Genomic DNA, 25,812 nt, shown 5'->3' with positions numbered 1-25,812 from the left:
TTAGTTTTGAACCTGCTTCATATCTACATACCCTTTGAAGAATATAAATGCTGTCTCCTTTAACATAAAGGATTCTGGGTAGATGCCCTCCTGTATACGTCTATGGTTATCCTATAGTATTTCCCATGGACATTAGGGTGGGGTATTTGCCCCCGCGGCAGCCCTCCGCCCCACTAACGCCTCTGTCTCTGTTCTGCCTTTCAGCTCGCCCCAGAAAACACTTTAATGTCTTTCAAAAAGGCGCTGGAGCAGCGGACGTTCGGGCCGCAGGCGGATGTCACGGTAAGGTAAGGACGGCGCCATTCATTTGTACGTAGAATGTGGAGAAATGTAGCTTTGTTCATCGTGTGCCGATGTATCGTACTATAGTCACCTCCAGAGCTGGAATCCACTAACACTGTGCTGACACATTCCTATAATGGCTTGCTGCATTGTATTGTGGGAGAAGAAGTTGGTGCATAATGCACTACAGCAGAGCTCGCTACATCCCCCACTATTCACTACAGCAGAGCGCGCTACATCCCCCACTATTCACTACAGCAGAGCGCGCTACATCCCCCACTATTCACTACAGCAGAGCGCGCTACATCCCCCACTATTCACTACAGCAGAGCGCGCTACATCCCCCACTATTCACTACAGCAGAGCTCGCTACATCCCCCACTATTCACTACAGCAGAGCGCGCTACATCCCCCACTATTCACTACAGCAGAGCGCGCTACATCCCCCACTATTCACTACAGCAGAGCGCGCTACATCCCCCACTATTCACTACAGCAGAGCGCGCTACATCCCCCACTATTCACTACAGCAGAGCGCGCTACATCCCCCACTATTCACTACAGCAGAGCTCGCTACATCCCCCACTATTCACTACAGCAGAGCGCGCTACATCCCCCACTATTCACTACAGCAGAGCGCGCTACATCCCCCACTATTCACTACAGCAGAGCTCACTACATCCCCCACTATTCACTACAGCAGAGCGCGCTACATCCCCCACTATTCACTACTGCAGAGCGCGCTACATCCTCAACTATTCACTACTGCAGAGCGCGCTACATCCCCCACTATTCACTACAGCAGAGCGCGCTACATCCCCCACTATTCACTACTGCAGAGCGCGCTACATCCCCCACTATTCACTACTGCAGAGCGCGCTACATCCCCCACTATTCACTACTGCAGAGCGCGCTACATCCCCCACTATTCACTACTGCAGAGCGCGCTACATCCCCCACTATTCACTACTGCAGAGCGCGCTACATCCTCCACTATTCACTACTGCAGAGCGCGCTACATCCTCCACTATTCACTACAGCAGAGCGCGCTACATCCCCCACTATTCACTACTGCAGAGCGCGCTACATCCCCCACTATTCACTACAGCAGAGCGCGCGCGCTACATCCCCCACTATTCACTACTGTAGAGCACTCTATATCCTCCACTATTCACTACAGCAGAGCGCTCTATATCCTCCACTATTCACTACTGCAGAGCGCGCTACATCCTCCACTATTCACTACTGCAGAGCGCGCTACATCCTCCACTATTCAATACAGCAGAGCGCGCTACATCCTCCACTATTCAATACAGCAGAGTGCTCTATATCCTCCACTACTCACTACTGCAGAGCGCTCTGTATCCTCCACTATTCACTACTGCAGAGCCCTCTATATCCTCCACTATTCACTACTGCAGAGCGCTCTATATCCTCCACTATTTACTACTGCAGAGCGCTCTATATCCTCCACTATTCACTACTGCAGAGCGCTCTATATCCTCCACTATTCACTACTGCAGAGCGCTCTATATCCTCCACTATTCACTACTGCAGAGCGCTCTATATCCTCCACTATTCACTACTGCAGAGCGCTCTATATCCTCCACTATTCACTACTGCAGAGCGCTCTATATCCTCCACTATTCACTACTGCAGAGCGCTCTATATCCTCCACTATTCACTACTGCAGAGCGCTCTATATCCTCCACTATTCACTACTGCAGAGCGCTCTATATCCTCCACTATTCACTACTGCAGAGCGCTCTATATCCTCCACTATTCACTACTGCAGAGCGCTCTATATCCTCCACTATTCACTACTGCAGAGCGCTCTATATCCTCCACTATTCACTACTGCAGAGCGCTCTATATCCTCCACTATTCACTACTGCAGAGCGCTCTATATCCTCCACTATTCACTACTGCAGAGCGCTCTATATCCTTCACTATTCACTACTGCAGAGCGCTCTATATCCTCCACTATTCACTACTGCAGAGCGCTCTATATCCTCCACTATTCACTACTGCAGAGCGCTCTGTATCCTCCACTATTCACTACTGCAGAGCGCTCTGTATCCTCCACTATTCACTACTGCAGAGCGCTCTGTATCCTCCACTATTCACTACTGCAGAGCGCTCTGTATCCGCCACTATTCACTACTGCAGAGCGCTCTGTATCCGCCACTATTCACTACTGCAGAGCGCTCTGTATCCGCCACTATTCACTACTGCAGAGCGCTCTGTATCCGCCACTATTCACTACTGCAGAGCGCTCTGTATCCGCCACTATTCACTACTGCAGAGCGCTCTGTATCCGCCACTATTCACTACTGCAGAGCGCTCTGTATCCGCCACTATTCACTACTGCAGAGCGCTCTGTATCCGCCACTATTCACTACTGCAGAGCGCTCTGTATCCGCCACTATTCACTACTGCAGAGCGCTCTGTATCCGCCACTATTCACTACTGCAGAGCGCTCTGTATCCGCCACTATTCACTACTGCAGAGCGCTCTGTATCCGCCACTATTCACTACTGCAGAGCGCTCTGTATCCGCCACTATTCACTACTGCAGAGCGCTCTGTATCCGCCACTATTCACTACTGCAGAGCGCTCTGTATCCGCCACTATTCACTACTGCAGAGCGCTCTGTATCCGCCACTATTCACTACTGCAGAGCGCTCTGTATCCGCCACTATTCACTACTGCAGAGCGCTCTGTATCCGCCACTATTCACTACTGCAGAGCGCTCTGTATCCGCCACTATTCACTACTGCAGAGCGCTCTGTATCCGCCACTATTCACTACTGCAGAGCGCTCTGTATCCGCCACTATTCACTACTGCAGAGCGCTCTGTATCCGCCACTATTCACTACTGCAGAGCGCTCTGTATCCGCCACTATTCACTACTGCAGAGCGCTCTGTATCCGCCACTATTCACTACTGCAGAGCGCTCTGTATCCGCCACTATTCACTACTGCAGAGCGCTCTGTATCCGCCACTATTCACTACTGCAGAGCGCTCTGTATCCGCCACTATTCACTACTGCAGAGCGCTCTGTATCCGCCACTATTCACTACTGCAGAGCGCTCTGTATCCGCCACTATTCACTACTGCAGAGCGCTCTGTATCCGCCACTATTCACTACTGCAGAGCGCTCTGTATCCGCCACTATTCACTACTGCAGAGCGCTCTGTATCCGCCACTATTCACTACTGCAGAGCGCTCTGTATCCGCCACTATTCACTACTGCAGAGCGCTCTGTATCCGCCACTATTCACTACTGCAGAGCGCTCTGTATCCGCCACTATTCACTACTGCAGAGCGCTCTGTATCCGCCACTATTCACTACAGCAGAGCGCTCTGTATCCGCCACTATTCACTACAGCAGAGCGCTCTGTATCCGCCACTATTCACTACAGCAGAGCGCTCTGTATCCGCCACTATTCACTACAGCAGAGCGCTCTGTATCCGCCACTATTCACTACTGCAGAGCGCTCTGTATCTGCCACTATTCACTACAGCAGAGCGCTCTGTATCCGCCACTATTCACTACTGCAGGCAGTGAGATTTAAGCTAAAGCCGGAGAATGGAAAAATAGAACTATTCCAAATGCAGCTTTAGTTGCAACTAGAGCATCGGACTAGATACGACTCGCATACAAGATAGGTAGAGCAGTTTTTACGAAGTTAGTGTGATCTATACCCTGCAGAGGGTCAGCGTTCATGTTCCCACCACCTACAGGGAAGGACAGTGGCGCCCCCCAGAGCTGGGACCCCGGCCGCCTTGGCCCCTAGGACAAGGGTGGCCATAACTGTCTTGTAAACGGTACATGTTTCTTGAGAATGGAGATGAGGAATCTTAACAGTTGTACCCCATGGATGTGAGGAGAGCGTGGGCTGTCATGTAGGCGGCCCTCCCACACTCAGCCTGTTCTACAGTCAGTACTGAGTACACGGCGGTAGCGGCCATTCGTTAAGATGCCACCTTACCCGCGACAGATTGTGCCAGCCATGTTCGCAGCAGAGTCTGTTAGGTATGAGCTTTGGGAAGCTGCAGGATCCGACACTACTACTGCTCTACAACTTTCTAATAAACTTTGTGTCTCCAGTCTTCACTATCTTCAAGTTCTCTGCTTGCTGCCAGTGAATGGGAATATTCTTGTTTTGGGGGCTGAAAACTGCAGCCCAAACCTATTTATTTCCTCCTTTTGTCGCCTTAGTTTTAACCCTGTGCCCTATTCTGCTAACGTATCCTGAGGGGCAGTACCATACTGAACCACCATAGTGGCTGCCGGTCCCCAGTGAGTAGAGGTAGTGATTCCCATCGCAGAGGCAACAAGAGGTGTAACTTGATGCTTTTGCTCCCCAAAGCTAAATCTGCGCCCCCCCCTCCCCCCTTCACCACCATTGGCCATGTATAATACTGGGGTGTTGGGCACCAGCATGATATCTACTTCTGCACCCCCTTATAGCTTTGTGCTGCCATACACTCCTACCCTGTATAACAGGGAGATGCTGCCCTCTGCTGGCAGTAGATGGTAAAATCAGTGCTGTTTCATTGATGGTCTTCCAAGTTTGAAGCAGCGGTGGGGACGGCACCAGAAATACACGACCTGCTTCTTCACAACGTCTTGTTGATGGGTTGGATTTTTTTTCTTTGCAGTTATGATGGAATTCCATTTATTATGTATGACGACACCCTGCGACGGACCACGAACATCGAACAGGTCTTCCCCGAGCTCTCATCTCAGCTGTCCGCCATGTTCAACTGGACCGACCTCGAGAAGCTGAATGCTGGAGAATGGTTTATAAGGGTATCTATCTCCTGTCTACTTCACATGTATACTGAGTGCCCAATGTTGGACCTCGTCTGCTGTTATATCCCATCCGTGCGGAGGAACGGCGAGCTGTGCGTTCAGACATGTTAGTTGGAGCTCCAGCCTTCTATTTGGCTGCTCCTGATTGTACCCCGCCAGATCGTAAAAACGATTCCTGACATCCTCCTCTGACCCCTTTTTGGTGATGAGTTGTTTCCAGTGAAAGGGGGTCCTGTGGACGGATGTTTTTCTCTATGGCGCCATTCTCTGTATACTCTGTATTCTCTCCACACTGCTTAAACGATAGAACCCCCTGCGGTTGGCAGTGAGACCCCGGCTATTCTAGCAGCGATGCCCGGGCCTCGTTGGAAGTCGCAGAATTTTCCCATCTAATGTGGATTTACACTGAAACTTGTCACGTGATTTTATGCTCCGGGGTCACAGGATAAGTTCTATCAGGGAAGCGCCAATCGTGAGTGTTAAAGGCGCTAAATTAATGGGCCATTCAGTGTGTGAAGTCTATTTTTTTTCGTACACCTGCACCCTTTTTGTCACACTGCTGACGTGGCGATACGTTGCCCATTCCATAATACTAGTCCCTTGTCATTAGCTCTTTACATTCCAAAATATTTTTGGCATTTTCCTGAAAAATTCCAGGTTCGCACATGACCCCCATGTAACACACGGTTACAGCGTCAGTGTAAATAGAAAGGCGTTCTCCTGCCATCTGGTGGTCAGTGGCTGCATTGCAGATTTTTGTTCCTTGTCTTCTGATCAACAGTGAAATGAAAAGGAGGTTCTCTAGCAATAGAAAAACTTGGCCGCTTACTTTCAAAAACCGCGCCACACCTGTAAACAGATTGTGTGCGGCATTGCAACTCTGCCCAATTCACTTAATTGGAGACTAGCTGCAATACTAGACACAACCCATGGGCCGGTGGGGCGCTGTTTTGGGGAAATAACAATGGTTTTTTGGGGGGGGGTTTTTTAACCCGAAGAACCCCCTTCAAAACATCTCCTGCAATGTCACGTATTTGCCAATACTGGTGACGTAGACCCTTCTTCGTTCTTTTGGCAGGGGGTTGGAAGTTTTGCGCAGGGTCGGATTCTGTCCTTGATGACCTATAACCTTTGTATTCTCTTTGTCTAGTCCGACCCTTTCTGGACGGCGAGCTCGCTTTCCCCGGAGGACTCGATGGAGGCAGAGAACCAGTCCATATGTAAGCTGACCGACCTGCTAGACGTGGTCAGAGAGAAGAATGCGTCTGTCCTCCTGAGGATCCACCACCTTCCGGACACCCACCCTCAGTACGAGAACTACATCAACATCACAGTGACCACCATCCTCCAGTCTGGGCTACCGCAGGAGCAGGTGGGCGCCCCGGCAGGGACAGTACATGCATTCCATGCCTGATGCTCACCATACTGATCTATGAATTAAATAATCTGACTTCCCGAGAAGTCAGTCATGTTTCTACCGAGCTATAGAGGGAAGAAGAAATCCTCTCCACTAGCGCCTCCTAGAGGTAGCTGCAAACTTATCCCTCTACTACTACTACCTGGAAAGGGCCTGTGTGGTCTGTCGTCTTGTTTGCTCTTATCTGCACTGACTTTCTACCTGTAGGGGGCGCTACGGAGACCATGTTCTACATTTTTTTTTTTTAAGAGATCCCAGGGAACATTGCTGAAAGTCTCCCTACTTCTTACTGACTTCATCTTAATAATATAATTGATCTCCACAAAGTGGAGTCACTGTGTACATAGATTACTTATCCTGTACTGATCATGAGTTAGATCCTGTATTATACACCAGAGCTGCACTCACTATTCTGCTGGTGGAGTCACTGTGTACATACATTACTTATCCTGTACTGATCCTGAGTTACATCCTGTATTATACCCCAGAGCTGCACTCACTATTCTGCTGGTGGAGTCACTGTGTACATATATTACTTATCCTGTACTGATCCTGAGTTACATCCTGTATTATACTCCAGAGCTGCACTCACTATTCTGCTGGTGGAGTCACTGTGTACATAGATTACTTATCCTGTACTGATCATGAGTTAGATCCTGTATTATACACCAGAGCTGCACTCACTATTCTGCTGGTGGAGTCACTGTGTACATACATTACTTATCCTGTACTGATCCTGAGTTACATCCTGTATTATACCCCAGAGCTGCACTCACTATTCTGCTGGTGGAGTCACTGTGTACATATATTACTTATCCTGTACTGATCCTGAGTTACATCCTGTATTATACTCCAGAGCTGCACTCACTATTCTGCTGGTGGAGTCACTGTGTACATAGATTACTTATCCTGTACTGATCATGAGTTAGATCCTGTATTATACTCCAGAGCTGCACTCACTATTCTGCTGGTGGAGTCACTGTGTACACACATTACTTATCCTGTACTGATCCTGAGTTCCATCCTGTATTATACTCTAGAGCTGCACTCACTATTCTGCTGGTGGAGTCACTGTGTACATAGATTACTTATCCTGTACTGATCATGAGTTAGATCCTGTATTATACACCAGAGCTGCACTCACTATTCTGCTGGTGGAGTCACTGTGTACAAACATTACTTATCCTGTACTGATCCTGAGTTACAGCCTGTATTATACCCCAGAGCTGCACTCACTATTCTGCTGGTGGAGTCACTGTATACATACATTACTTATCCTGTACTGATCCTGAGTTACATCCAGTATTATACTCCAGAGCTGCACTCACTATTCTACTGGTAGAGTCACTGTGTACATACATTACTTATCCTGTACTGCTGCTGAGTTACATCCTGTATTGTACTCCAGAGCTGCACTCACTATTATTTTACGTTCTTGTACATAGGGGGCAGTATTATAGTAGTTATATTCTTGTACATAGCGGGAGCAGTATTATAGTAGTTATATTCTTGTACATAGGGGCCAGTATTATAGTAGTTATATTCTTGTCTGTAGGGGGGCAGAATTATAGTAGTTATATTCTTGTACATAGCGGGGCAGTATTATAGTAGTTATATTCTTGTGCATAGGGGGCAGTATTATAGTAGTTATATTCTTGTACATAGGGGGCAGTATTATAGTAGTTATATTCTTGTACATAGGGGGCGGTATTATAGTAGTTATATTCTTGTACATAGGGGGCAGTATTATAGTAGTTATATTCTTGTACATAGGGGGCAGTATTATTGTAGTTATATTCTTGTACATAGGGGGTAGTATTATAGTAGTTATATTCCTGTACATAGGAGCAGTATTATAGTAGTTATATTCTTGTACATAGGGGGTAGTATTATAGTAGTTATATTCCTGTACATAGGAGCAGTATTATAGTAGTTATATTCCTGTACATAGGGGGGGCAGTATTATAGTAGTTATATTCTTGTACATAGGGGGCAGTATTATAGTAGTTCTATTCTTGTACATAGGGGGCAGTATTATAGTAGTTATATTCTTGTACATAGGGGGCAGTATTATAGTAGTTATATTGTTGTCCGTAGGGGGCAGTATTATAGTAGTTATATTGTTGTCCGTAGGGGGCAGTATTATAGTAGTTATATTCTTGTACATAGGGGCAGTATTATACTAGTTATATTCTTGTACATAGGAGGCAGTATTATAGTAGTTATATTCTTGTACATAGGGGCAGTATTATAGTAGTTATATTCTTGAACATAGGGAGCAGTATTATAATAGTTATATTGTTGTACATAGGGGGCAGTATTATAGTAGTTATATTCTTGTCCGTAGGGGGCAGTATTAGAAGAGTTATATTCTTGTCCGTAGGGGGCAGTATTAGAAGAGTTATATTTGGTACTTGTGGGTCATCTGTCACCACTTTTTAAATTAATTTAATAAATATACTATTTGCCATTACATATGCAAAAACCCCACTATTTTTTACACTTTGTATTTCTCAGAAACACAAACATTTCTAGTATTATTCAGGCCGTATGAACATGTAAGATTACATCAGTTATATACCGTTTTTCCCCAAAAATAAGACTTACCCAGAATTTTTGTGATCTTTGCGGAGGCTTGAAATGTATGTTCCACCCTGAAAATAAGGCCTAACTGCATTACATAAAAAAAAGAATAGCTTACCCAGCAGGCTCGGTCCAGGTCCCTCCCGCTGCTCTCCGGAGCTCCGACATGCTTCTTGCTGTCCTCTGTCGCCCACAGAAGATCACTTCCTGATTACGGGATACATAAATCCCATTTCCAGAAAGCGATTGCTCTGGTTGGTTCTTGAGCGCTGCTCAGCCAAGCAATGCCGCGCTCAATGAACCAATCACAGCCATCGCATTGCTTTATCTTCTTTGGGCGGCCAAGGACTGCAAGAAGCAGGTCGGCGCTCCAGAGAGCAGCGGGAGTGACCTGGACCGAGACTGCTAGTGAAGTGTAATAAAACCTCCCCCAAAAATGAGACTCTGTGCCTCTTTTGGGGCAAAAATTTATATAAGTCTTATTTTTGGGCAAACATGGTATTAAAAAATGGTGACAGATAACGGACAAGTGCCGTATATTCTTATACATAGCGAGGAGATTATATTATTGCCCTGTTTATAGGTTATTTGGCTCTCGGATCATCAGAGGCCTTTCGTACGACGGCTGGCTCCAGGTTTTCAACAAGCTTCAAGCGTCAAGAGGGACCCTAAATTCCTGAAGGACAGTGATATCGCCTTCATCAGCCTGCGGTATACGGGGGTCAACAAGGAAGACATCAGGTATATTTCACCTTGTTGATAGAAGACAACTTGATGATTGGGTGAAGGAGAGACCGAGTACAAGTGATTATAAGTTATCAGTCACATGTACGATGTCCGTGTCCGCACTGGAGACATGCGAGATGGTCGTGATCATGGCGGCCGGGAGTTGTCTTCACTTGCTTCCCATTCATTTAGAGCACACTACAGTTGTTCTTCTGCCATCTGAGGCTGATAACAGGGAGCAAAGGAGAGCAATTATTGCTGTGTGCATGCTACCAGCGACGTCCGCTCATTGCCGCGCAGTTTACTGTATGGGATGATTGTCTTTAGTATCAGTCTAATATTTTCTGTCCTCTGTAGGGCATACAGCTCACAGAATTTGACCCTCAACACGTACACCGTTAACGAGCCGTGGCTGTTCTCAGTGCTGTGGTGCGCCGGCGCGGAGTCGGTGACATCTGATGCCTCTCACATCCTCAGTAAGGTGCCTTTCCCCATCTGGTTACTGGTAAGTGACTGACCTGGGGTATATGCTGGTCAAAACTATATATACTGTAAGAGGCACAAGTATATATGTATCTGCGTGTTCCGCTCATAAGGACGCCATGTTGGATTTTTCAATAGAAAGTAGCGCAGCACCAAGTGGGTCCAAAACAAATTGGTTTCATCCAAGAGTTTTATCATTAACTGGATTTGCTTAAACATTCTCACTGGTCGCCGCAGTCATACGGAATATCAAGCGTTCCAGTTATCACACGTCATAACTTCCATCTAACCTTCGGCCCGCTATGGTCTCCACGCTAGCGCTGACATCCTTAGATACCGTCTGTTAAAGCAGACCTCCAGCTCTCCCTGTTTATTTAGGTCCATTCAATAAGTGCAAGCAAAGCTGCAGTGTAAAGCATTGGGAAGGATGAGGCAGAATCCTGAGCTATTGATGATGAGACAGGAGCTGCTATTCAGGGGACTTTAGACTCCAGCTGCTAAGCTTTACACTTTGTCCCAGTGGAGCAGAGATGTAGTGTAAAGTATGGTGAAGACAGGAGTTGGATATTCTACAAGAGTTAGCACAACAAATTAAATGAGGAGGTGCGCCTGGGCCTTGGCTGCAGCCCATACAGTAACGGAGAAACCCAACTCAGCACTCATATACGTAATATCTGAGGAAAACTGCATAACTGTTTATACTAATCACCTAAAAATGTAACGTTCTTAGCACGTACTTTGATCAAAGCATGTGGACCAATCCGCCGCGTCCAGGCGGACTTTACTGGATGGGCACCTAGCTGGGAAAGACAACTCTTTGGGCCAAAGTCCTCCAGTAGATTCGAGCAGAGATGCATGGAATAGTCAGGAGGAGACATGAGTTGGCTAGTAGACTCCATTAGAGCTTTCCTGAGCCGCGGACAGGGCTGCGAATCCCCCCGCCTCCGCACACCGCTAAACCCCCTATTTCTCTGTATGTTTCAGCCTCCAGATGAATATTCGCTCATATGGATCACATCGGATATCATTTCATTCACTGTCATTATAGGAGTGTTTGTCCTGCAGAAGTAAGTGACCCCCCTGCTTTTCATCATTGTTCTGTACATACTTGAGGTTTACCACCAAGTATAATAGCCAGTATAATAGTGGGAACTCCTTGAGACTCGTTACTGATTATAGGAGTAATTATTTATTCCACTACCATCTTTTCTCCTTTGCTGGTTCCCTTCCTGCATTTCCCATCCTGTCTTCCTTCTGATCTGCCCACTCTTCCTTTACTGGCTGCCCTTTCACTTCCCTCATACCTTTTCTTTTTCTTAACTCCTCTCTTCCTTCTCTCCCTTTATTCTGCGCTTCCTTTCCTGCCCTCCCTTTATTCCGCTCTTCCTTTCCTGCCCTCCCTTTATTCCACTCTTCCCTTCCTGCCTTCCCTTCATTCTGCTCTGCCCTTCCTCCCTTCCTGCCTTCCCTTCATTCTGCTCTGCCCTTCCTCCCTTCCCTTCATTCTGCTCTGCCCTTCCTGGCCCTCCCTTCATTCCATCCTGCTCTGCCTCCCTTCCTGACCCTCTCTTCCCCACCGCTCTGCCCTTCCTGGCCCTCCCTTCCCTTCCGCTCTGCCCTTCCTGGCCCTCCCTTCCCTTCCGCTCTGCCCTTCCTGGCCCTCTCTTCCCTTCCGCTCTGCCCTTCCTGGCCCTCTCTTCCCTTCCGCTCTGCCCTTCCTGGCCCTCTCTTCCCTTCCGCTCTGCCCTTCCTGGCCCTCCCTTCCCTTCCGCTCTGCCCTTCCTGGCCCTCCCTTCCCTTCCGCTCTGCCCTTCCTGGCCCTCCCTTCCCTTCCGCTCTGCCCTTCCTGGCCCTCCCTTCCCTTCCGCTCTGCCCTTCCTGGCCCTCCCTTCCCTTCCGCTCTGCCCTTCCTGGCCCTCCCTTCCCCTCCGCTCTGCCCTTCCTGGCCCTCCCTTCCCCTCCGCTCTGCCCTTCCTGGCCCTCCCTTCCCCTCCGCTCTGCCCTTCCTGGCCCTCCCTTCCCCTCCGCTCTGCCCTTCCTGGCCCTCCCTTCCCCTCCGCTCTGCCCTTCCTGGCCCTCCCCTCCCTTCCCCTCCGCTCTGCCCTTCCTGGCCCTCCCCTCCCTTCCCCTCCGCTCTGCCCTTCCTGGCCCTCCCCTCCCTTCCCCTCCGCTCTGCCCTTCCTGGCCCTCCCCTCCCTTCCCCTCCGCTCTGGCCCTCCCCTCCCTTCCCCTCCGCTCTGCCCTTCCTGGCCCTCCCCTCCCTTCCCCTCCGCTCTGCCCTTCCTGGCCCTCCCCTCCCTTCCCCTCCGCTCTGCCCTTCCTGGCCCTCCCCTCCCTTCCCCTCCGCTCTGCCCTTCCTGGCCCTCCCCTCCCTTCCCCTCCGCTCTGCCCTTCCTGGCCCTCCCTTCCCTTCCCCTCCGCTCTGCCCTTCCTGGCCCTCCCTTCCCTTCCCCTCCGCTCTGCCCTTCCTGGCCCTCCCTTCCCTTCCCCTCCGCTCTGCCCTTCCTGGCCCTCCCTTCCCTTCCCCTCCGCTCTGCCCTTCCTGGCCCTCCCTTCCCTTCCCCTCCGCTCTGCCCTTCCTGGCCCTCCCTTCCCTTCCCCTCCGCTCTGCCCTTCCTGGCCCTCCCTTCCCTTCCCCTCCGCTCTGCCCTTCCTGGCCCTCCCTTCCCTTCCCCTCCGCTCTGCCCTTCCTGGCCCTCCCTTCCCTTCCCCTCCGCTCTGCCCTTCCTGGCCCTCCCTTCCCTTCCCCTCCGCTCTGCCCTTCCTGGCCCTCCCTTCCCTTCCCCTCCGCTCTGCCCTTCCTGGCCCTCCCTTCCCTTCCCCTCCGCTCTGCCCTTCCTGGCCCTCCCTTCCCTTCCCCTCCGCTCTGCCCTTCCTGGCCCTCCCTTCCCTTCCCCTCCGCTCTGCCCTTCCTGGCCCTCCCTTCCCTTCCCCTCCGCTCTGCCCTTCCTGGCCCTCCCTTCCCCTCTGGGCCCTCCCTTCCCCTCCCTTCCCCTCCGCTCTGCCCTTCCTGGCCCGCCCTTCCCCTCTGGGCCCTCCCTTCCCCGCCCTTCCCCTCCGCTCTGCCCTTCCTGGCCCGCCCTTCCCCTCCGCTCTGCCCTTCCTGGCCCGCCCTTCCCCTCCGCTCTGCCCTTCCTGGCCCGCCCTTCCCCTCCGCTCTGCCCTTCCTGGCCCTCCATCTCACATACTGACCCCAGTGATGCCATTAGACAGACACCCTCCTCCCCATAATAGTGATTGCTCCATACCCAAAAACGGTGGCAGCCACAGAGCTCCACTTCAACTGATTTGATTGTCCTTAATGCAGCTTCTATCACCACGCTTCTAGACTTAAATTTACCCCGTTGCTGAAATGTAGCATCACATGCCAGCCATTAATAGGAATAGCCATCTGCGTAATACATGAACACATCGGATTCCCCAGAGCGGCTCTAACTTCTGGCACGTAGGGGGGTCCTGGTCCCCTTTTTACGATCATTTGACCTAATTAGACATCAGGGAAGGAGATAACCAAAGTCTACTATTTTCCGTGTGGTGTTAATGGGGTGGAGTGCCTCTAAGTTGCCTTAGAAGATTGCAGAGTTTCTGCAGTTCAGGCTGGAGGATCGCTTTTCTTTAATCACATTTTATGTCACTGAATTGGACACGTGACTCATTTATGGACATTTCTCCTAAAGTTTCTGCATTTTTAACCTTTTTATATTTACAGGGACAAAACTAACTGATAATTCTGACATAAGACTTGTGCTATGTTGTGAACCAAACTTCACCTGCAGTACCGTGCTTCACCACTGGGTGGCTGCAAAGTTTTCCATAAACAAATCTGTAACATTGAATGTTATTTTACAGATTGAATCTCCTCCAGTCACACCCAAAGCTGCCTCTAAAATCCGGTGAAGGAACAATCCCCTTTAAAGCGACCGTACATTTTAAAACCTGTTTTCCATTTTCAGGCCAAGACGGTTTGTAGGAACTCGGCATGTCCTGTCAGGTGTCTTCTCTTCAGTGGAGAAGTTACGCAGCTGTCTGAGCTCAGAAAATAAGCTTGCTTTCCAAAAACGGTGCCCTTTTATGTTTATGGTGGTGTCTGGTATTGCAGCTTATCCCTGTTCTAATGAATTGTTCTAGATACAGCCTATGAACAAGAGGGGGCGCTGTTGCAGAACTTGTTTTCTCTTCTCAAACATCCCCTTCTAGTTCATATACATGATGCGATAAGATTGTAAGCTCTTGGACACAGGGTCATGACTTCAGGGGTTAAAGGGCATAATCTAGTTTGTCCTGTACTGACCATGAGTTTTATCAAATCTTATACCTTAGTCACACATTATAAAAAGGGGCGGCTTTTGTCCATTAATCATGTCTATTAATCACTTAAGTGGGGATGAGCTGCAGTACCAGAACAGCCATAGACCAGAGGGGGCACTGTTACTGGAAGAATGCAGCTCCTTACTGCTAATGCCATTCTTCCCCCTTTAATTTATTGATTTTCCTCCATACGGGTTTGATTATCCTGGGTAGGTTTTTTGGCCTTCCTGGTTCCTCAAGGGTTGACGCTGAAGCTCATTAGGTTCCCATGCAACCTATAGGAAATGATTACATTGAGGGATCAGGGTATATATGAAAGCAGGGCTAAGAAAAGAGCGTTAACATCCGGCGCCCAATATGGCCGCCTTCCAGCAGCCGCTGTGTTTGTGACTTGTTGACCACCTCCTTCCATGTAGTTTATTGGTCGTGGATTAGGATATACTGCATTGTACATTCCGATATGTGGTGTAGATGATCCGAATGCGGTGTCAAGTGTCTACATCTGAGAATGGCCCCCGCGGCCGCCCACTGTTATGACTAACGTTTGCTTTCTTGCCGTGTTTTTACTTCCATAACGCTCTGACTTCTTTGCATGTTCCTCTCTCTGCTGCATCCTGGCATCTCACAGCTATCACATAATCAGGTAATTCTGCCCTCCTGCTCCTCAGTCCACCTCTGTCTTGTCCAAATCTTATCCACCATGGCCGAAGCGCGGGAAAGTCTAGCTTTGTCTCTTTTTTTTTTTTTTTTCACCATTCTTAAAGTTACATATATGAACAAAAAGATGCGTTTTGCACAATGGAAGTTTTGGATATTGATTGCCGGTCTCCACAATTAGGGCGCCGTAAAAGGCGCCAACTGGATACCGAGGCAGCCATTTTGTTGGATGATTGGATAACCTTAACGTGTCGGGAATCGGTCAGTTCCGCTCTCCGGGTGATCATTAAACGCCTTTCTTCCTTCCGTAATGATATCCTATCAAAAGTAATGGGAAACCTGAGGAAGAATAACAAGTAGCCTTCATTTCCATCTGTTAATACTCAGTGGGGCTCCTTTGGCCCTAATGACATCGGATACGCTCTGTGACATACCTTCTACTAATGTCTGATACACTTCAGCTGGTATTTCCCTCCATTCATCCTGCAAACCTCTTGCGAGTTCTCTCACAGAAGATGGGCATTCATATTTTAGCACTCTATGCAGCCATTCCAATCGTAGAACATCCATATCCTCAAACCAACATTGGTTTTATAACGGCGTTGGTTTTGTGACGAGGCAGGTTGTCTTGTTGGAAGTATACAGTTACAGCAGAAAACCGAGATTTAAGACAAACATTTCAGTGTGAACGTCCCCCAGAGGTCCCTTTTGGTTTGGGCAACATTAGAGTAAAAAAAAAAATGGCTGCAAAGATAAGGAAAAAAGAAATAACAGAATAAAATACAAATTTAATAAAGCAGGGATAAAATCCTCATCCAGCAGGCCCAAATGTCTGTATGGAGCATCGGAGAAGAAGACAACATGGAGCAATTAACCCTTTCCAATCCAATTTGTATCCTGGTTTTCCTAGGGGGCTTCCTCTTTTTCTGCCATTATACAACAGCGCTATCTGCTGGCCAAAGCCAGTACTGCATGAGGTGATACGTTGGATAGGCTCGAACAGCAGAGAGGCTGGCAATATACAGTAAGAGAACCCCGACGGACGTCTTTTAACATCAGAGCTGTGCAGCCTTAAATCATAATGTCTTCAGACGTCAGACAGTGGATTGGAAAGGGTTAAGTGTTACTCTAAAGCTCTACTGAAGGAAATGGCCCACTCACAGGAGTCTAGTCCAATCACAGGGGAGAACACCCCAAGTTACACCCTATTGTAGTAAATCATTGCCATGGTTTCAGTACTGATGAGTGAATACATGATGTGATGGGCATACATAGCCAACATTGATAGGAGTAAGGGGTGCGGATACAAGACTACATATGGTCTTCAGGAAGCACTTAAGGTCCCCCCTATGGACGACCGATCAGTGTAGATACGCTGCTTTACGCGGTTTGGACTAAACTGTACTAAACCCCAAATAACAAGTGTAACGCAGGTCATCGTAATACTTTCACAGTGCAAGGGTGAAAATGACGATTTCTTCTAGATTAAAGTAGTTTATTCCTATTTTTCTCTTCGTGTGAACAAGCCCTTATTCTGTGTAGAACCCGCTCCCACCGTGGGATCACTTGGCGCCAAATATGTGAATGTTAGCGCCATTTGTGAGGAGTCTTATGTTACAATGCGCGGTTAGACTGATGAGGAGTACCGACCCCCGGGGGGGCTGAGCTCTGGAAGATCCATATCCGGGTGATGGGGAGGCATTGTTCAGGCTCTGCTCCATGGGAAGACAGAGGAGGCAAATTGGCGCTCCTGCAGGAGGAGGAAAACTAATTTGCATACCTTTTTTTTCTTTGGATAAGGAGATATCAGTCTTATTTTCTAGAGTGTGAATCTTCCTCCGTTATCTGCAGAGTACAAACTAAAAGCTATCCATGCCTAAATGATCCACTGGCACCTGATCTCTGATGACTCTTTCAAGGGTCACAGCGGGTCCCCTGTCTCTCTTGCCAAGGGTTACCTGACGCTGCCATGGTCCCTGATCCTTGGCATCAGACTGGTCATCCTTGTTAGTGTGGGTAACACAGATTTCCTAATTCGGTTTATCACAGTGGCTCATGCCGGATGGTCTATCTGGGGCCTTAACACTATCTAGCCTTACCTATACCACCTATTAGTTGGCTTAATTTTGGGCAAGAATGTGGTGCATTTTGGGCACATAAGGTTTCCTATGCCGCCTTCTAGCAAAGCCACATCTTTTTTCGCATACACTGAAAAAAGTGTCCAACCATCATAAATGTGGAGCGACGCATGTGAGACCGCGTTCCGGCACTCTTGTACTAGGAAACTGGCGCATTTTCAGTAGTAAGTCTGCCCCAGTCTCTTTAAGCAAGCTTTCCAGAGCGGGTATTGGGGGGGTTCGTGGCGCAAATCCTAAACACTGCGACATTTTTGACACCTGGGCTTATCAATCAACTCACAAAATGGCTGCGTCCGGTGATGTCACCCCGACGGAAGAAGAAATCTGCCGGCAATGTTCTTGGACTTGTGATGAGCTTCAGTAAGTCTCAAGGCACCTTCATTGGTTTCCAAGTAAATGGCGGTGGTCTTTGCGACATGGTATATGTATGGTTGGCAAATCATACATTAGCCACACATGACGCAAATCTTGCCTTGAGGGTTTTAGTAACTGAAATACAATTTCTTCTGTATTTACTTAAGTATTCCGCTTAATTCTGGAAATATTCTGGGCTCACGCATTTTACTTAATTTTTTCCCTTTTGAGGAAAGCTTTTATCTCCCTGCTCCCCTCCCCTCCCCCTCCCCATTTTGAGAGGTCTCCATTGTTCCTTGAATGTCCGCATGTATAAAGTGTTGCACAGGCCTAGACTGAGGTCTAGAGAATTTTTAGAAATTCAAGATGTTTTTGAAACTTAATTTTCTTAAAATTTTTACTTTTTTTTTTTTTTTTGAGAATTTGTAGAATGATGACATTTTTGTGCTCAGAAATGTGTTCCCATTTTTGACATTTTTGCTTTTGTGTTTTGATCCGTCTCAATAATCCATCATTTGATGACATCACTATTGCTTATTCCAGCCTGTCCCAGTGGTGTGTCTGTAATTCACTACATTGGTTACTACCAGCCTAAGTCGTCCTGCATCGTATATTCTGCCGATGTTCAGTGTTGATCTGATGGACCCAACTGACGTCCACTTCTGAATTTCTTTGGCTCTTGTTCATTGGAACGTGTTAATAAAAGTCCCTTTGCTTTTACTTTAGGGTCCTCCAATGGGGAGGACAACTTGATAACCATTGAGAATAGTGAAGGCTCTTAGAGAGAGAGAGGAAATTTCCACTTACCCATCAGCCTCCAGTTTTGGTCACACGGTCGTGTTCACAATCCGTGTTCCCTCTGCACCATTTTTGCCCAAAGTGATCCCGGTAGAGAGAACAGTTTTCCTTTGGGAAGGGCCATCCTTCCTCATCTGTTGAGTCTAAGCCAAATATTGTGCAAAATTTTGTCAAATTATAAGAGAAGGGAAAATGGGTCACATTTACTAAAATATAGAGGCTTTACCAACACCTTCAGACATTGAGACATCTGCCTGTCAGCATGGTTTTTGATAGGTCTGTTTCTTCCTATTTCTGTAAGGAAAGGGTGATCTTGTGGTCACTTACAACAGATATAGGTGTGACATCAAGTCCTCTTGGCCTTCTGAGTCTCCCGTCTGCAGGGATAGATGATGGTAAATAGGTCAAGCAATCGCTATGAAACTTTTAGGGAGATGCCTTTCAATACAAAGTATTAACCCCTTCATGATCTATGATAAAACTATGTTGTAGGTCACGCAGACTCAGGGTTGGGGGGGAACTCGGAAGCTGAGCCTGTTTCATACAGATGACGGCCACGATCTGAAGTAGCTCCAATGGCAGCAATTTAGATCCCGTTGTCAGCCGTGCCCATGGTGTCTAAGCTGCCTGTGAGGGGGTCCTTCCGGTGCTCCATTGCCCCCCAGTGACACAATCATGGGGTGTCAGTGAGTTGCCATAGCAGTCTGGGGCCTGCCATGCTTTTCAGCTTGTTAAGCAATACATTGTACAAGCGGTCAGACCATCGAAAGTTCAAATACTGGTAAATGCAAGGTATTAGCTGATATTTTAGCTAGAATATGTGAGCCCACAACCCACGGCAAGGGTCCTCTTGTATCAGCAAGTATGGCCACTTTCTGTGATTTTAACTGTTAGTGTAGGGACCCACAAGCAGCGAGGACCCTTGTCGTGGGTTGTAGGCTCACATATTCTAGCTAAAATATCACCTAAAGCCTTGCATTTATCTATAACATGCAATGCGGCTGTGACTGTTTGAGGAGCCCAGGGTGTCAGTGCTGATGTGGTGTACCTTTTGCGGTGGCAGGGCCGCCCAATGGTTTCAAATCTGGCGACATTAATAGGTTGCAGTCCTGCATGGTGCACTACACTTATCCTGAGGTCTGACACCCTGTATTGACTTTTTTGTGCAGGAATTGACACTAAGCCACCCCCACCCCTTCCTCATTATAAAGAGGGCTGTGAGTGGTTGGCTCAGATGTTAGGATAATCTCTGGGGCTTTTTCTACTAAGTATTAACAGATGAAAATAAATACTAATTTTGATTCTCACTCAGGTGTCCCATTAGTTTGGGTAGGACAGTGTATAAAGTGGGCTTCATGAAATCTTGGATACCGGCTCAGAGTTTGCCAATTTATTATGTACCGTGCTGAAGGTTTCACAACATTTTGGTAACGTTTTGTTTTCCCCGCTTTAAGGGCTTATTCAGACGACCGTATATCGGTTGGGTTTTCACGCCGAGCCGATATACGGTGTCCTTGTCTGCAGGGGGAGGAGGATGGAAGAACCAGGAGCAGGAACTGAGCTCCCGGACCCATCTCCGCCCCACCCCTCCCATTGCAAATAGTGGCGAGGGGCGGGAGCTCAGTGCACTGCTCCCAGCTCTTCCATCCTCCTCCCCCTGCAGACAAGGACACCGTATATCGGCTCGGCCTGAAAACGCAGCCGATATACGGTCGTCTGAATAAGCCCTCAGTCTGCACAACACTCCTGACCCAGGAATAAGATGGTCTTTCCAGCTAAATGTTGTTATGGTTCAGCCTAAAAGTTTGTGTTCCTGTCTGGGTCAGACTTTCAGGCGTGTACAGGTGGAGTTGACTTCATTGCACCCATCCTGGTTCACAGATTTTGGGATAGATTGGATTTTTCACCACCTATAACCACAATCTGAGCCTTGTATCCTGAGTAATCCTGATATGAGGAGGAATGGTTCCACAATGACAACAAACTGGTGAATTGATGGGAAAAAAATTACCGCCATTTTAAAGATGGATGATTCAACGTAATTGGGCTGTCGGCCTCGTTGTTGGGCAGTGCAAACATGGGGCGGCTTATAGATACAAATCCATTCTCCCATTCGTCGTCCTTCACCAAAAACTCAGGGGAACGGAGGCCTTCCCAAGCTTTTCCTTTCCAGCTTTTGAGAAATAGGAATGGATGGGAGTACAGACTTCTCAATTAAAGGGGATGTCCAGTTTAGAAAACCCATCTTATGCCTCCTATTAGGAAATTCTGAGGGAGGTCTGCTGTTCAGGATCCTCATCTGAGTGGTTACAAAGAGCGTCTCATGCTCTGGAGGACCCGTCCTGTCCTGCATTACACAGACAACCCATTGATATGAATGGGCACTGTGTAATACTTCATTTTCCCTGTAGTGGCACTGCAGGGAAATTCTTCCCTGCTGCAGCAACCCCCAAAACTGCCCTCTGAATCTCTACCGCTTTATCACATTCCCATTAACTTCTAAGAGGTGTCTGTCGAGCATTTCATGATTCTTGTGTCATAGATGTAGTATATAGAATATATTGTGCAATTCTGTAGCCGCTGCCATGTCCGTCTAGCCATAAACTCAGCCGTTGATTCCGCACGATGCCTGGATGACCCCACCACCACCCGGTTTCTCTGTTCCCTTCACAGTTCCTCTCCCAATGTAAGATCGTATTTTTGCACCCCTTGTGCACTTGGCATGTTTAGTGGTAATGTTATTATATGGATGCAGATAATTCAGTTGTGTGCTGTTCCTTAATTCCCATGTCCTGTGCACCAGTTTTAACCCTTTACTGAAGGTCATGTATTATAGGACCTATGCATCGTCATACTTGTTTGGTTCCCTTTGCAGCTTGTCATGTAGTCAATTGCCCCTTTCAGAGAGTTTGGACTACTTGGTAACACCTTGTCTTCTGTTGCAGGTGGCGACTGGGCAGCATCAGGACCTATAACCCAGAACAGATTATGCTGAGCGCCGCGGTGCGGAGGACAAGTCGGGACGTCCGGATCATGAAGGAAAAACTCATATTTTCAGGTAATTTCTGGGGTTTTGCTGATTTTGAACCTTCCCTGAAGAAAAAAGTTGGGCTTGCAGGCTTTATTCATGTGGGGTGGGATAACCCGGACTCGCAGGTGCTCTCTGAGAAAGGAGGAAGCAGGACTCACAGGCTTTCTTTATGAGTGGGAGGATGAAGAAGGTTTACAGGCTTTCTCTGAGTGGAAGGATGAAGCAGGTTCACAGGCTTTCTCTAGGAGTGGGGGGAGGATGGAGGACTCACAGGCTTTCTTTATGAGTGGGAGGATGAAGCAGGTTCACAGGCTTTCTCTAGGAGTGAGTGGTGGAAGCAGGACTCGCAGGCTTTCTTTTTGCTTTGAGGAGGAAGCAGGAATCACAGGCTTGCTTTCTCTGTGGGAGAAGTTAAACAGCATTACATGAGAAAACCTAGGAAAATCTCTCTTTAGCTTCTCTTCCCACTTTATCCTTTGTGCCCTCAGGTAGGTCTTAAGATGTTCTAAGCACATCTTTGCAGGATAAAAAACTAATTTGCGTTGATCGCATGTATCCCTCCGCCAAAACAGATCAGCTGATTCATTTGCAGTTAACAGTTGTAAACAGGCAGTCTATCATCTATGAATTCACTTATGAACGACTGCCTGTTTACTGAGGATGGAGGCAGGTGGGCCGGAATGATCCCCGGGTGCTCTGCCTCCAGTCACTAGCAACAATCGTCCGGTGTAAAAGGGCCCGCATCCTTCACAGCTTCTAGTAGATTTGTGCGCTACATCTTGCCAGTATTGGCGGGTCGTCCTGCAGTGTATAATGTCGGCTGGCTAGACTCCATCATCATCACTATGGTTTATGTTCTTCCACTTCTCCCTCCTCAGAGATCAACAGCAGCATGGACACCCCCGAGGAGCTCTCGCTGTGCTCGGAAAGCCAGTACGAAGGTTTCTCAAACAACGCCATAACTCCAAACATGGACTCAAATACCCACAGCAGCCAGAGACTGGAGGAGACCTGACAGAACGAGCCCTCATCCATTTTTACAGTGAAGTCCACAGACGACCCTTCGTCCTCCTCCTTTGCGTCCAGTTCTTTCCGAGACGGGGACATTTTACGGGACTACTTTATGCCAGGATATTGTTTATTTTTGCAGATACGTTTTTTTTTTTCTTAGGTTTGTTGTACGATCCGGACTGTGAGGTTGTAAATATGTAGAAAATAATCTGATTCCCTTTTTTGCCCTTTGTGTATTTTTTGTGACTAGGACACAAGCGAGCTCTTGTGGAAATTAATGTTTTTGTCTATTTTTTGTTTTCCGTTTAAGCCAAGAGAACATTGAACACAGCCCGATGGCGTCCGTCCCGTTCTTACGATAATCTTGGGCACGGTCTGCTAACCATATCGTGTGTCGAGGGGAAAGCACCTGATTTTCTCCTACCGGAGGCGGCCATTTTGTATGTGTTCAGCACATTTAGCTATAGAGGTTACAGGGAGTACCGTATGCCATACAATGCACTGCCTGTCCAGGCTGCACAGACTTGTTGGCCACTCCCACTCAGGCATTATGAGTAGATTGTACATATCATTCAACGCCATGATAAAAACACACAAGACCAAGAAAAGGTGCAAAAAAAAATTATCTTTCTGTATGCTGCAAAGGTGTCATATATGAATATGAAGGGATGCAGAAATGGGTGGAGCGACCCCATGAAAGAAAAGTTTGGAAACTTTTTGATATGTGTATCCTTGTGGAGTTACTGATGATGATAGATGATGGGTACAAGGTGCTGCCAGCCCAGGAGACTCCTTGGTTGTAGAAGGTCAGTAGAAACGAAGGTAAAACTGGTCAAAAGATGCAACTAGGGGTGGATTGGGAAATCAAAGTGGCTTCATGTTGTAGATGGGACCAAAACTGGTGCAAGAGGGCCGAACATAAGTAGGCGGGGGTCAGCAAATTGCCAGCAGCAGCCGTGTAGGTTGTAGGAGAAGAGAAGTCCATGAGGCACTCATAAAAAACACACACGGTATCCGTGCAATCATCATGAGCCAAGTGATCGCCTCCATGCTGAACCAAACCCACCATACCAAGACCAACATTACCAATAATAGCACCATATAAGGGCCAAATAATACCGCCACACCGTGATCACATATCACCACCATACTGTATTACTAAACACCAGTGCAAAGAGCAATGTTGTACTGTATGAGAGCCAAATAATACACCCAGACCGTGACCACATGGTACTACCCAAAACACTATAAAAAGACGCATGCTACTCACAAACCTTGACCCTGTAGCAGTAGATACCATCTCCACACAGGGGCTCTGTAGACTGTATAAGTGATATGGGTAATATTGTATCTAGTGATCACAGGTGACTGGAGTCATTCCCTTTTCTTCTGCATCTGGCCCAGACCATGATGACTTCTCCTGGCTGATTTTGTGTCAGACATTTTTGGCTTCCTGCTGTTCCAGCATCCTCCCTGCATTTTCCACACCTATACACAATATCCCCTTCTTATAGTGCACCAGATAGTAATGACGCCACTCTTGGTGCCCCACACAGTAATAGTGTCCCCCTTTTTGTACCCTCTGTAGGCCCTACACAGTAAGTTCTGCTTATAGTGACCCTCACACAGCAAAAGTGCCCCCCACTTAGCAATAATGCCTTATTTATATCCACAGTTAGAAATAATGGCTCCTTTTGCTCCAGTCAGTAATAATGGTGCCCTTTTAATCACAGATGATCTACTCTCTACTCGCCCCCATCACTCCGTGGCCACTGTAGTCAGAGCGGATGTCCTTCGTTGACATCTGGCTTGTGCGAACATCTGGGACTTGCGTGATCGCTGTGGCCATTCCCTGGCCTCACTAATACTGACCAGGGATTCACTGCGGTCATTTGTATTTGCTAGAGGTGGTAGTAGGTGGGTCCCAAACGTCGTTACTCAGCTTTCCTCTATGGGCTGCATTAAAGCCAATGCTACCCCAGGAATGGGTAGACCCTTTAAGACAGCTTACCCTACAGGATTGAATGTGCCAACACGTAGCCCCTCCTTGTCACATGACCATTTTAAAGGAAACATTCCAAGCCAGACTGGTGCACTGTATTACGTATAGCGAGGGGGCAGAACCACCAAAGTGAAAGTCCTCATTTCATGCTCCGCCCCCTCAGGCGCTACACTGGGGCAGATTTACCACTGCAAATGCACATTTTTTGGCACAATCTGTTCCGAAAACCTAACATTCCTGGCGTCACCTTTATTAGGTGTTTTAGATACTTTTGGGGATATTTCCAGCACTTTCGGGTTCTCCAGAAAAAGATGAGTATTTATTGACTGTCAATAAAGGGTTCCCATGCGAAGCCGTGAGCTGGACTTCACATTGTGACTTCTAGATACTTCTGCTCTGTCTGAACGAGGGCAAGTCCTTAATGTGATTACAGACACGGCTGGAAAGAAGCTTCCAGCACAAAGTAACTCATCAGGGTAGAAGGAGAACAAAATGCTCATCCATATTTTATTTGTCTTTTGAGACGTCTTCATTCTTTTGCTGGGCTGGTAAGGGTTAAACCTAAGGCTGCTGGGTTAGTATTGCTCTTGTTACCTCTGCATCTCTCTACCGCCGTCCGTGGATAACAGTATTTATTGCAGCGTCTTCTGTGATTGGCTGCGAGACCCCAGACCTGTTGTTGTGTTTTGTTCAAGAATAAATGGGTTTCGTACGGTTTCCTACCACGACTGCCTCTTATTTGTTGTCGTTCCTAATTACTGGGTGTCGTCTGACCTGCACACTGACACCACCCGCCTGATGATAGCTCCTCCTCTCTGACTCCTCGCAGCCCGGACTCCACAAGACCTCTGCTGCGTCCTGCGAATCCTGTAAGTCGCTCGGTGCGGCCTCCGTGGATCGGATGAGATCTGGGAGAAGCTGTCCCTTCATCTCTCTGTCCCTGAGCAGTTCCTGCAGTGCGGCCGGCGCATTAACCTGCTGGTAGGGGGCGCTGCCACTAGGGAATCCCGCTACCATGAAGGTCCCTCTACATGATGCCAGGACACGAGTACCCAGCAGCACACTGCCCCCTGCTGGCTTCTCATCCTCCCATCATGGTGCCATCTCTTTCCCAGGTAAGTGACGCGCCCAGCCGTCCACATGACTCAGCAGACCGGGCACCATCTTCCATTGCTCCATGGTCCTGTTCTGAGTGCCCACT

General features: G+C 48.0%; 2 protein-coding genes across 3 annotated transcripts in view; one reads left to right on the top strand and one right to left on the bottom strand.

Annotated features, from left to right (window-relative positions):
- LOC136589555 (glycerophosphodiester phosphodiesterase domain-containing protein 5-like) overlaps positions 1-25,336 on the top strand; it is a 232,710-nt gene extending 207,374 nt beyond the window's left edge. For both annotated transcript variants that reach the window (XM_066588310.1, XM_066588309.1), the window contains exons 9-16: positions 205-287; positions 4,950-5,100; positions 6,254-6,475; positions 9,687-9,844; positions 10,187-10,334; positions 11,297-11,379; positions 21,513-21,625; positions 22,477-25,336. In XM_066588310.1, coding sequence (XP_066444407.1) covers positions 205-287; positions 4,950-5,100; positions 6,254-6,475; positions 9,687-9,844; positions 10,187-10,334; positions 11,297-11,379; positions 21,513-21,625; positions 22,477-22,613 — 1,095 coding nt within the window. In that variant the 3' untranslated portion in view covers positions 22,614-25,336. The remainder of the gene's footprint in view (positions 1-204; positions 288-4,949; positions 5,101-6,253; positions 6,476-9,686; positions 9,845-10,186; positions 10,335-11,296; positions 11,380-21,512; positions 21,626-22,476) is intronic.
- On the bottom strand, positions 11,629-13,005 carry LOC136617024 (antho-RFamide neuropeptides-like; the record flags this gene model as incomplete). Its single annotated transcript, XM_066594227.1, has 2 exons — positions 11,629-12,072; positions 12,940-13,005. Coding segments are annotated over 2 exons (510 nt in total), but the record flags the coding sequence as incomplete, so codon positions are not given.
- Positions 25,337-25,812: the final 476 nt, after the last annotated feature.

This window comes from Eleutherodactylus coqui, chromosome 1, assembly GCF_035609145.1.
Source record: "Eleutherodactylus coqui strain aEleCoq1 chromosome 1, aEleCoq1.hap1, whole genome shotgun sequence".
NCBI lineage: Eukaryota > Metazoa > Chordata > Amphibia > Anura > Eleutherodactylidae > Eleutherodactylus > Eleutherodactylus coqui.
This window is presented reverse-complemented; position numbering and strand designations above follow the sequence as displayed.